This window comes from Pseudochaenichthys georgianus, chromosome 12, assembly GCF_902827115.2.
Source record: "Pseudochaenichthys georgianus chromosome 12, fPseGeo1.2, whole genome shotgun sequence".
In the NCBI taxonomy this organism is placed as follows: domain Eukaryota; kingdom Metazoa; phylum Chordata; class Actinopteri; order Perciformes; family Channichthyidae; genus Pseudochaenichthys; species Pseudochaenichthys georgianus.
In genome coordinates, this window is record NC_047514.1 from 25,975,237 (window position 1) to 25,988,514 (window position 13,278).

Sequence of the window (13,278 nt, forward strand, 5' to 3'; positions counted from 1 at the left end):
TGTGGTGATGTGACGGGGTCAGAAGAACAGTTATCTCAACGACTGAGGGCTTTTCTTTTCTACTCTTTGTTCTGCTGGCCTCAAGGCCGCAGATCCATTCTGTTTACACTCCCTGCGGCTTCATGTTTGTTTACAGTGTGTGGTTGTAGTTGTTATTCCTCTTCACACCCTTAAGTGTTATTGTTAGGAAGTAGGAAATACCCTTTACCAAAAGGTAAAGTACTAGGTCATTAGGATTTCACACCGCTGCTTGCATTTGCACTGAGGAGCAGTAAAAAACGGCCAAATGTGTTTTTATTCTTTTTACATAGCTCATGTGAAGGCTTCTGGTTCTTTCCCAGCTCCATATCAGGAAACCATTGGTCTTAAAACTCCAAGCTGTCACGTCTTTATTGGTGTTTGCAAATGTGTATGTGCAGTGCTGTATACTAGCTACACAATGTTTCATGGTGGAAAGAGTAAGACAGGAGCTGCATGTGTTATAACAGCTGTCGTCTCTCCCTGCGGGGAGGCAACTCCATGCTAGTGTTTTCCAGAGAATCTGTGCTTTATTATATTCGGCTCTCAGTGCAGGGTGAGCAATTATTCAAGAATGAGACTACAGCAGTTGAACTATAATGAGAATTAGAAACTTTGTAGAAGCATAATTAAAAAGCAAGAGATTAATGGATCATCTATCTACTTTTAACCCAGTACATTTAGCGGTTTTTGTGGACTTTATACTTCTACCCTTTGCTTTGAATAATAATATTAACATTACAGATTATAGATTAAGATAAAATGTAATAATTTATTAACCCAAAATGCAACATTGACAGGCTACCAAGTTGTATATAAAGTAGTTAAAGTTAGCTCCACCTTTACCAGCTGCAACATGTAAATGATGCACACATTGCAGCAATTATTATAATTCAATACAGACTAAATCAATTTTGCATAATAAATAAATAAATACTCTTCATTGAAAGCATGACTTTTACTTGGGAAGCATTTCTTCACTTTGGTATTTCAACTTTTACTTCAAAATCTGAGTAGACTTCCTCCTCTATCACTGTGAAAAATAGCTATAACCCTATAAATATAATTAATCATTTAAATTGTGGGCCTTCAAAAAGTCTTTTTCTATGATGATGAGATGATACAAACTAATGTTGCTGAATGTTTCCTTTTACTCCAGTTTAGCTTCTGCACCGCGCCCGTGTGTGACGACAGAATCACAACAGTAGTTTGGACCAATCAGAGGCGAGGGTTGCAGTACCCTTATCAGCCCATCAGCACAGCCTCATCACAAAGGTCTGCTGCTCAGAGGCTGGATGCGGGTTGGAAAAGAAAGCGGTGACTTTGGGATAAATTGCGGTACTTTGGAGGAGTTTGGGAAAAAGATCTGAAAGTGAATCCTAACTTTTCCTCGTCTTTGTCGGTCCTGAACGACATAGTTGTTCCTATGAGTGTGAAACCTCCGGGACTGGCGAGCACCGGAAACTTTTTCTGAACTCTGAAACTTTTCGATCTTATCATGTTGTGGCCGTCCTTGTTGTTGCTGACTTTGTGGCGTCTCGCTGACTTCAAGTCCCCAACTGTGACATGATATGAAACCATCTGGGAGTATCCTTGTTTTGACGCAGCGTGATGGAACTACAGAAGCACACATGAAGTCTAACCTTTTTAAGAATCAATCTTCCTGGACATGGCAAGTCGTGCCATATTGATGGAGCGGACAGCAGTGTTGATATGCAGCGTATTATTCCTAATAATCGGCCTCTGTGTAGGATCTCCTAACCACAGTCGTCGGCTGGTTTGCTGGAAAGCCATCCTGAAGTGCCACGGAGAGACGGAGTGCCATTACGCTTACGACCAGTACCTTTATGCTTGTTCCTCTGTCCTCAGTGGGGACCGCAAGAAGTGTCCAAGCCACTGCATATCCTCTCTGATCCAGCTCAATATGACCCAAGGTGGCCCGGCTCTGGAGGACTGCGACTGCGCCACGGACCCGGTGTGCAGGAGCACCAAACAGGCCATCGAGCCGTGCCTGCCGCGGACCAGCACCGTGGGCTGCACCGAGGCCCGGCGGCAGTGCGAGGGGGACCACTACTGCAGCTCCGCCATGAGGGACTATTTATTCCACTGCAGGAAACTTTTCGGAGGGGAAAGGTGCTCGGAAGACTGCCGCAGAGTGATCTCCAACATGCGCACAATGCCGAAGGCGCAGCAGCTCGACACTTGTGTGTGTGATGGCACGGACAGGAACATTTGCGAGTACATAAAAGTCAGCATGAAAACGTTCTGCTCCGATTCCAGTGATAGGTTCGCGGGAAGCGGATTTTCAGACACTGAGGAAGACTCTGAGGACGATTATATCGACCAGGAGGAATATATATATGAGGAAAACTCCAGTGCCTCCCCACCTTGTCGGACTGTTCTAAATATCCTGACCACCATTTTGGTTTTGACCAAATTTATCTGAAAAGCAGAAAGTCAGTGGTCTTGCTCAAAATCAGCTCCCTAGAAACTGTCTTTCTCCCCTAAACTAACATTTGGGTATTTTACATTCATCGCTTGAAAGCTGATTTGTAGCATTACGTTTATAAAATTCAGGACAGTGTTTATCACTTAGTAGCATTTGGCATGTTTCAGTGGCGAAAATGACCATGCTGAAGGAGCCTATTCTGTGTTTATCAGCTATGTAAAGATAAATTGTACAGTATATTGTATAAAACATATTTTTGTCAAGATATTTCTATATGAGTGACAAGAGATTTGCACTGTATGAATACGTGAGTCCCACTCTTTAACTGCATTATGACCACAGAGGAAGGAAAATAACCGTCTGAACGTTTTACTACTGGGTTTATTCATCCTGACCAATTCAGAGGTGTGCTGGGAAAGCAGAGCAATTCTCTTTTACCCGCTTTACAGAGACTTTCTCCGCAACCCCTTCATTCAAAACCAAAGTTTCTGTAAGCCCCTGCAATGTGTTTAAATCCCAGGAAGGATAATGCTGAAACAAGAAGCTTTTGAGAGTGATACACTTGACCTCGTAAACATGGATGTTTGCTTAAGGTATCAAGTGTTAATTCTTAAAAACTGTTCAAACAGACGAGAGAAAAGGTAGACCCCTCCTCCTGGGGGATTGCAGCCCAAATGGAGCCAAGAAGCTGTTGGCTCAGTTTGTTTGTTTGAAGTCTTCACAAAGACACACTGAGGGAAATAAAATGTCTGTGTTTGGGTGAGTGGAGATGTTAAGTGCCCATTATGAACACACTCCGCTGAATGTACATGCACATTTAAATAAAAGAGAGTTTTTAAATAATTCATTTGGATTCTTTGTGGCTCTGTCTTTAACTTGTAATCGTAAGTTTATTTCTCAGTTCATTTGAAAGTGTCAGGTTTAACACATTGATTGTAGGACTGTAAAGGGTAATTTACACTAATCTGTTATTTTTCTCAGAAAGTTAATTAACTAAGGTGAATTTAAAGATCACAGTAATAGTTTTACAAAGTTAACATCAGATTTGTTTTACTTTTGTTTTCATTTGACAATTTGTTAGGGTTGGAAAATGTAACTGGGACCAGCCTTTAACACAATTATTCACCAGGTCAGAAACTTTACTTGCTTTTAGCGGCCTTAGCCAAAAACATTCCTCACAAGTCAAAATCCTTTAGATGTTCTTGATATTTACCCAAGCTTTACTGTCATGCACTATTTAGGTATCAAGTGTTTACCTGCTTTAAAATCTTAAAAATAACCCTAAAGTAGCATGATAAATCAACAACAGTTCCAAAGCTAACCATGATCATTTTAAAAAACATTTCTAGACGGTGGTTCCAAAGAAAGATTACTTTTACAAAACAGTGCTTACAGTATAATGGATTTTTTTTGAATGATTTCAAGCTACATAGTTTGATGTTCTTTTAAATAAGTGATAGCAGTGATGGCATATCCGCCTGTTTACATGCTTGTGACTCCTGTTATGAGTCTGTCAGCTCTCTATACTCACAGCAAAGCCAGCGTCCCCTCCTTCACTTGTGATAATGGGTCTTGAAACTATTGATGGCAGCCATGTTGCTTTTCAAGGAAAAGAGATGGGCCCTCCAGCCCATTTATTGGAAGAGAAGTCGAGTGGCACCTCTATTATGGAGATGAAAAAATACACAATGGTGCAGCAGCACAATGCTGGGGCACTTCATTCACTCTGTCACCCTTTTCAGGGAGTGGGGGAGCACGGGGAGACAGCTATCCCAGAGGAGTTATGTGAGAAAGTTCAGCTTTATTGCTCAGTCCAACTCCTGCTGATACATTTGTTTACCAGTTAGTTATCTTACAATTAGATGAAGTCTTCTCCCACTTCTAACATATGCTGCACTCTTTATTATACTATATGACTCAACTGAAAAACACAAGCTATCATCAGGCTTTAAACTGTCTTCATAAAAACAGAACCAAATAATAAATCCTACTATGGCAGCAATTGTAAGAAAAATACCAACAAAGTGAAGTAGTGCAGGCGTTTTGTTATAAGAAGCAAAAGCTTGACACTGTCACTTTAAGAGAGAAGGCCTCTGCTCCAACCATTAATAATTGTAATGCCTTTTTATCATTGTTGAGGATAATGAACGGATGAGAATCATATGGGGGCCCCAGACCATACTTTGCCCTGAAATGTTTTCAATTAACTTTTGGCACCAAAGGAAATAGGAATGTTGTTTTTTTTTCCAATAGCGAAACAGAAAAGAGTCAAATGGGGCCTTTGGTGCAGGGACCTGAACATCATTAAAATTGCCTCATCATAACTCACAGTGATGCTTGGCCCGCACCTCCCCTCTACCCCTCTACCCCGCCCCAAACCGTCCTGCTCTAGGTTACACCAAGGAAAAACAGGCAGCCCTACTTTGGATAGTTTTTGCAGACATTATATTCTCTCTGTTGGCCACTGGTGCAATGGGAGTGTTACTCAGTATTTCCCCCTACTACGTCATTTTATTATCACAGTGAATGTACATTAAAATGACTACAAAAGCTTTTGGCAAGAGAAATTATTTGGGACTACTTTGCAAAACAGAACTTATTGGGACGTTTTATCAGTTTCTCTCAACTTGTTATATCACAGACCTTCGTGGAAATAATGGAGTAGTACTGTCATGACCATTGTTGTTGATCTAAATGATGTTAGTGTTGGATTTCTTCATTGTTAGATTTTACTATCATTTTTTGGAAAGGAAAATAATTTAAAACATGTTTGCTTATCCCAGCAAATCAAATGTTTAAATCTTTCTGTTTGCATTTTTCAAATCATCATTAAAGTAATATTTCGGTTTCTGTTGGTCGGACAAAACAAAAAATCGTCTCCTTAGTCTTATCGAACTTGTATAAAGCATTTTTTCTTCTATGTTCTTATATAATAAATAATACATTACATTTATTTAGCGCTTCTCATCTGCCGAGACAAATCCCAAAGCGCTTATTATTATTCTATATCTTATAGAATAAATGATAAGTCTATTAAAAAAAACTAACCATTTATTGAAGCTCTATAAGATCTTAACTTAAAAGAAAATTCACCCATTTGGCTACTGTCTTGAAACAAGACTAAATGACTTTTTCTGAACAGTGAAATATACTGATAGATAAATATCCTGTGGTTTTCTAAATAAACCATTGAAATGTCTATGTGTAAGATGTGATCAACATAGTGTATCAGTGACTTAGTTAGGCACTGACACTGACTCATCAGTATCTAACGTTAGCTCCACATTAGCCACCATTAGGTCATACTCATACCGTACAAAATCAGACTGTAGCAGTCAAAACTTCGGAGTATATTGGATTGAGCAAGCGTGAGTTGTATTGCTTGTAATCCTTGAAATAAGTGTGTGATTACCAGACTCTTATTTCAAACTTTTAAACATGGTGTCATAGGTTACTTGGAGTTCTGTATTGACCGAAAATAAACAAACTTAGCCAAAGTGAAGTGAAAAACCCCAGTGACCCACAATAATTGAAGGCTGGGGGATGGACTTGAGGCAGGCCGTACCCTGAGCTTAGAGGTGGGAAAGGTGGAGGAGGGGTTGATTTATGATTGAGGTTTAATGGGGGAAGGGAACGGTATGGGAGAGGGGCTGCGCTGGGTTGAATGTCAGGGATTTCGAGCCTCTGAATAATGATGCAAAGAGGGAATATTTAATCAGCCAATCAGATTCTCTATCTGCCATGGCTGCATAGGAGTTGTCCGTTAGTTTCCTCCCCTGATTCCCTGCTGCATCCAAAGGTGGCCTCCTGGTGTAAGGTTTTAGGGAGTGAGCGAAGAAGAGGAGGAGGGGGGGAACACAAAACATAGCTGACAAGGAGGCATAACTTCATTTCCACGGTGCTGGGGCAGCTGTGTGGAGTAATCTGCCGTAGCAGCCCTCTAAAACTTCAATGCCTTTAGTGACCCAGGGAAGTGGGGAGGGGGCACCTCCAACTGTGTCCAGGCGTTTAGGAGTGCGAAGGAGCTCCTTTCACACCCTTCTAAGGGCTTTTGTTGAAAAAATATCCCTTACCACTTCTTCATAGAAAGCAGGGACTATATGTTTATGAGATGAGACAACAATGGTTCTCCTTTTGAGAGCTAACCGTGAATTCCTTTTCTGACCAGTTGCAAAGCAAGGAATTTTAGGATTTTTAAAGTTAAAACAATTTCATGTTTTCTGTTTGCCTACATATTTTACCCATTTTAAGATGTTTATAGTTTTCGGGACATTATTTAGAAAATAAGTTGTTCAGATGTTCAAATTCAGATGTGTTTCACCCACTTAATAGAGCACGTCTATATTTGAATAATAAACTCAAGTATCACAAGTTTCTGACTCTTGAGATCATGTTATCTTTACATTTTCACTTGTTACTCAGATTCTAGTATGAGGTAATATTAGTAAAAAAGAGAATTGGGCAGTCTATCGATGAAGAGGGGTTCATTATTTTGTGCTAACTGTTCTGTTGAAGGCTGAAGAAAGAACAAAACATTTTAGGCTAAGATAATGGCCCGAGGCTGAGGTGCTGTCCGGAGTGAATGGGCTCTCCCTGGAGCTCAATAAGGTCCCAAAGTTTTACTCCATTATGCTGACATCCTAAAGGCCAGGGGGTGCCACCCCCAATGGTTACCTCTCAAGTATGCATTCATCACCCCCCACCTCTCACACACACACACACACACACACACACACACACACACACACACACACACACACACACACACACACACACACACACACACACACGCACGCACGCACGCACGCACGCACACACACACACACACACACACACACTCACACTCACAGGCATACAAATTCAGATTTTGCGAGCATATTTCCCTTTTACAGGTCTGTGCACATTCCTATATATTGTGTGAGACTGTCAGCAGTTGCTCAGCAAAGCGTCCTCTGGCAGGAGGATCTCCAGTCATGCCTGCAGTGTTGGAGCTAAAGGACTAAACCCATGAGCAAACATGGATATCAAAGGCTGTTAAGCTAAGCAAATATGACATTCATCCTTTTTGTCCATCATGAGAGCAACTTTACAAGCATGAAAGCCATATCACAATGGTAATGATTTTAATAAACCCTTTTATCAATAGACACTTTATTATCTACAACTGTCTTTTTCTAATATTAAAGATATAGACTCTAGTTCCATCTCCCATTGCTCCCCGGGCGCTGTACAATAGCGGCCCACTGCTCCTGGTACTAGGATGGGTTAAAAGTAGAGAACACAATGTCACTGTGTGTGCTGTGTGCTCTGCATGTGTGCCCATTAAAGAGGGTTTCATCCCTCCAATTCTTCTTCTTCTATCTTAAGTTCTTGCCGTTTTTTTTTAGAACTTTAACTATTTGTCCCAGCATACATTCCGTTAATTCTAAGCAGATAAGATTCATGTGTTCATAGGCATATGTGAAAGTGCTTTTAGGAACGGTAAATACATAAAAATGCACATATGTTTTGTCATGTTTATGTCCAACACCTTAATCTCTCGTTGTCCTCCGTACGTTTTCTGTCCTCCCTGTTTCTACTCATCTGGTTCTCATTTGCAGAGCCTGGAATGTGTTCATGCTTTTAAAGATGAGTTATTAGCCTATTAGCATGTACCTCAAACAAAACTATTATAACTCAACTTATGTGGCGAGACACTGTTGTTTGTAGTCAAATATCCACAACTTTGTTTGGATCTAAATGGACTATAAGACTGACTGATTAATGATTAAATAGGACATGCGCTTTTTGATATGTGGTGAAAATATGTTCCTGGGCTCACAACTTTGACCCAGTTTATCAGTTTGTCCTGCCCTCACTGAGCACAGGCTTGCAACCATCCGCTGCTGTGCTCTGTCTTCTGTCTCCCTGTCCCTGCCTGTTGGCGTCAGCTGAGAGAGGTGTTATAGAGCTTCATCTTGTTTTGCACAATGTTGATTATTCTCCCAAAACTAGCTAAATACATGGGTCTAGGGTAAAGATCTTCAGAATTGGTTTGGCAACCGCTATGTCAACTCGTGGCTCAGCACATGTCTTGTGAATTCTCCGGCCGGAGCTCCAAATAGCTGTGTTAGGGTTGAGTGAAGCAGGCAGGACCCAAATGCAGAATCAACAGAAAAAATACCTTTATTTCAAGGTTTTAGAAACAAACAGAACACTAACCCGTGAACACAGTCACAGACAAAACAAGGAACCAACAATGACAGACAGAAAAAACAGAACTTAAATACACACAAGACTAATCAACGAAACAAGAGACAGGTGAGGAGGGAGGAGAAAACACAGGGGGAACAAGGTGAACACAATCGGGTAATCAGACTGGAGGGAACACAGACAGAAAGAAACAGGCAAGACAGGGGGTGAACACTTATCAAAATAAAACAGGAAACCAAAGACAGAAAAAGACAAAACAAATCACAGACAGATCGTTGTTAGAGAATATTTCTTCTCTCTTCCTAACGGCCCCTACACACGGCGGCGTGCGTTGCCGCTTGGCGGTGGGCGTGTCTTGAGCTTGGGGAGTCAACGCGAGCAGCCCGACCAACAACCAACCACATGAATGTCCCGCCCCGGACATACAAAGCAAAGCATTCATGCTACATCCATGCTGGCTAAATATACTGTCTATAGCCGCGTTCACACTGCGGTACTTTTCCCACAAAGGTTCATGCGAACTTAGTTCATGATCGCGTTCACACCAAAAAGAGCCGGTACTAAAAGTAGTTCGTGCGAACCTTTTTACCCCCTCGGAAGTCCCTGCTAGAGAGCAGGGACTTTCGAGCGGCTCTTTTTTGAGAAAAGAGCTATATTCCTGATTGGCTGGGCGAATTGCAAACCACGCCCCGTAAAACTCCCAAAAAGTGTTGTGAAGCCGCCATTTTAGTATCCTCGCATTAGCATTATTAGCATTAGCCCAGAAACGCAGAGAGACTAACTTATGGCAACACAAAATAAAACATGGGAGCGGTGGCGATGAGGAGGTGTCGGCGTTCTGGTGATTTACTCGGAAGGCTTCAGTAGAAGCTGCTGGGACTCCCAGCAGCTTCTACTGAAGCCAGTCCCCAACTCCGGGGACTTCCGGCCGGGGACTTTGGGCGGCAGTATACGCCGTGAAGTGGTTTGCGGCCTGCCAGTAAACCCAAAGCAGAAGAAGAAGAAGTGACGTCAGCGGCTTAATTTGCCTAATCCACCCCAGGGACTTTTTCTGGTGTGAACGCGATCTGTACTTAGTTCATGAGAACTAAAGAGTTCGCATGAACTAAGTTGGTATGAACCTTTGTGGGAAAAGTACCACAGTGTGAACGCGGCTTATGCTTGCTAGCTGTCCATTCAAACGAAATACACTGGATATAAACTCCCCAAACAAGCGAAAACCTACCAGTTTCCCCCACTGTCTCTGCCACCTCCCCCCATGCCTGGCTCCTCCGGTTTGTATCCCTGTATGTAAAGAGGGACTGGCTAGAGTACCGGGTGATTCCCTACCGCCACGATCATTTTCTCCTCCTTTTGTTGACATATGGGAAATAACTGCGGTCTGGCTCTCCCAACATACACCCGGTTTGATTGGCTAGTGCTTGTACTGTCAGATTTACATACGAGGGATTTGATTGGCTGACGCCTTGGCAGAAGCGTTGAAGCGGCAACGCACGCCACCGTGTGTAGGGGCCGTAAGTGTCAAATAATAATTCTTCCTTACTCCTAAGATATTTAACCTTAATTGCCTGTTGATGTTTTACGACCAAACCCTGGCTCTGTTATCTCTCTTAAGGAATGGGAGGCTCCAGCTATCTTGATAAACCAGTTCAACTCTCGGTCACAAAATGGTTTATCGCTGTGGGAACGCTGGCTTCTAAACACCACTGACAAGTGATTGAGTATTTCTAGTTGGGGGATAATCTCCTCTAGCTCCACAGATGTTTACGCCTCCCCCAATATGCTGATTAGCTCTCTGTAAACTAGTTAAAAGGTCTATCAAGAGATAGGCTGATCAGAATTGACATGACAACCCACCCGTGCAGTCAGAACCTTTTGCTGCTGTGACTTGTGAATTCTCCGGCCGATGCTTGTAATAAACTACCAGTGTTTGACATCAAAGCTCCAACTCTCCTTGTGTCTCTCTGAGTCCTGACTCTCCATTGCTGCAGAAGTTTCCCTTACAAATTGGCGTTGTCGGCAGGATACCAATACATCTTCAGAACTGGTAAGTGTAATTTCAAATCTACATTTGGACATTGCCTTACCAGAATCTGTGATTGACGGTATCCTAAAATTACCTGTGAAACTGAGCGGTTGTGTTTCGTTTTTTGGTTAATGAACATTTGGCTGATTGTCTCTGTGTAGCTGCTTGGAACGGAAGTACCATACAAGCATGCAAAGCTTATGTTCAGAGTAACCTTAAAGAAATACATCAGTAAAGTGGAGCTTCTGTTTAAAAGCAATGTAAAGATTTGTATTGAACGAATCGCCGAATTCTGGGGGTTTCAGCGGCCAAACACAGCAGTTAAAAATAAGCAGCCCGAGATATTTCCCCCCATCGCCTCTGTGAGCACGGCTCCAGAAGCAGCCGCGGGGGTGTGTTTAAATATTCCCCCGTGTCTGGGTGGCTGCAGCCGTGCAGCTGAGAGGAAGAAAGTCACAGCTTTTGTCTCTTACGGCCCGTACACACTACAGGCGTCAAAAAAGGCTGCATTGTGGGTAGCATGGCAAGGCGTTGCAAGCCTCGCGAGCGTCTATCGGCGTCAAAAGTTCAACAATGTTCAACTTTTGAGGCTCGATGCTTGCTCGAAGCTGGCGTCAGCCAATCAAATCCCGTTTTTTAATTCCCGCCAGTACAAGCGCTATCCAATCAAACCGCGTGTATGCAGGTCTTGACTATTTTCCATATGTCAGAAAATGGAGGAAAAATTCATCATTGCCGTGGCAAATGTCCCAGTCTTGTATGACTGTACTCTGTTCACCTACCGGGACCTAAACCGGAGGAACCAGGCATGACGGGAGGTGGCAGAGACAGTTGGTGAAACTGGTAGGTTTTCAACTGTTTGGAGAGTTTATATCCAGTTTACTTCGTTTTAGCATTGAACGGACAGCTAGTAATGTAGCATAATAACATATTGTGGTGACCACCTTCGATGCATCGCCTCCGACTCTGACTCCCATATCATACTGATATTCTGAACAATCTGTGTTGTTGTATTTGCTGTAAAATGTCTCTACTGTAGGCTAATTTTATTATATGTACAGCACTTTGGCTCGACCAAAAATCGTTTATAAATGTGCTATATAAATAAAACTTGATTTGATTCACAGCTATCAAGCATAGACAGTATATTTAGCCAGCATGGAATGTAGCATAAAAATAGCATTCATTAATGGAGGAATAATTTAGTAAATTAAAGAAATTCACTTTATTATTTATTAACTTTATTATTTCATTTCATTTCATTAGAGAACGTCTGCAAGAAAAGATGGAAGAGTCTGAGGGACAGGTTCCGCAAGGAAATATTTTTGGAAAAGGAGGCCAAAAGAAGCGGGGCAGGGTCTGCAGGGGGGTACAGGCCCTGGCGTTTCATGTCAGTGATGGGGTTTTTAACCCCATTCACCGTAGACCGTGAGACGTCCAGCAATGTCCCCCGGCAGACCCTGCCTCCATCCACCCTGGTGGAAGAGGAAGAGAGCCAGATAGATAGTGAGTCTGCCAGCCAGTCCACCAGCCAGTCCACCAGCCAGTCCGCCAGCCAGCCCGCCAGTCAGCCAGCAGCAGTCAGCATGGAGGAGAATGCTGAGGTCCGGGGGAAAACACGGGGGAGGGGGAGGGAGATCTCCCTGTTTGAAAGAAGTCTGCTGTCTGCTGTGACCAATTACAGACCAATTGCCCAGCCAACCCCACCAGTGGTGGAGGAGGACGAGGACTTTCAATTCTTCAAGAGCCTCTTGCCCACCATGAGGCAGATGACAAAGGCACACAGGGCAAGAGTCCGCCTCGGGGTACACCAGCTCATTTTTGAGGTGGACCAGGAGAACAATGTATAATTTTATAATTTTTTCACACGTACTGATCCACATTACATTTGTTTACACTCATCACACACACTTCACTCATCACACACACTTCACTCATCACACACACTTCACTCAAATTCACCAAATAAAATATTATTTCAAGTATGTTATGGCTATACTGTGTCTTCACCTGTTCATGTGGTTTGTCAGTTGCAACATACCAGAAGCTTCATGTATGTCGGTATATATAATGTGCTTTCTTCTGTAATTGGTCATGTGAAAACCTATTGAAATTATGAGTGGTTTATCAGTAAAAACAGGGCTGAAAGAAAAGAGTTGTTAGTCATATCATAATATAATAATATCAATTCAAGAAACATGTTTATTAGGAATGTTTGATTTTAAAATGGCTCATTTGGAATATTTAAAGAAAATGGGTAGCTCTTAAAAGAGCTTTTGGTTTGGAGGAGCCATGGTGACCCTACACCACGTTATGCTGCCATGACACTGCACCCTCCTCATTCAAATAGGAGCAGAAGGTCTCCCGCAGTTGGATGGATCGGTGTGTGGCATTGTTGGAGTCCATCATAGGTATATCATTCTCCACTGAGATGAGAGGATGCCAAACGCACATTCAACCACCAACCTGGCCCGGCTGAGGCGGTAGTTGAACAGCCTCCTTTCACGGGTGAGCTGACGTCCAGGGAACGGACGCAACAGGTTGTCCAGCAGCGGAAAAGCCTCATCCCCATCGAAGACATGGGGAAGAAGGC

General features: G+C 42.6%; 1 protein-coding gene across 1 annotated transcript; it reads left to right on the top strand.

The window, feature by feature from the left end:
* Window positions 1-1,222: 1,222 nt before the first annotated feature.
* On the top strand, window positions 1,223-3,312 carry gas1b (growth arrest-specific 1b). The gene has a single exon (XM_034095933.2). It carries the CDS (start codon window positions 1,688-1,690, stop codon window positions 2,462-2,464), a length of 777 nt encoding a protein of 258 aa, XP_033951824.1. The 5' UTR covers window positions 1,223-1,687; the 3' UTR covers window positions 2,465-3,312.
* Window positions 3,313-13,278: the final 9,966 nt, after the last annotated feature.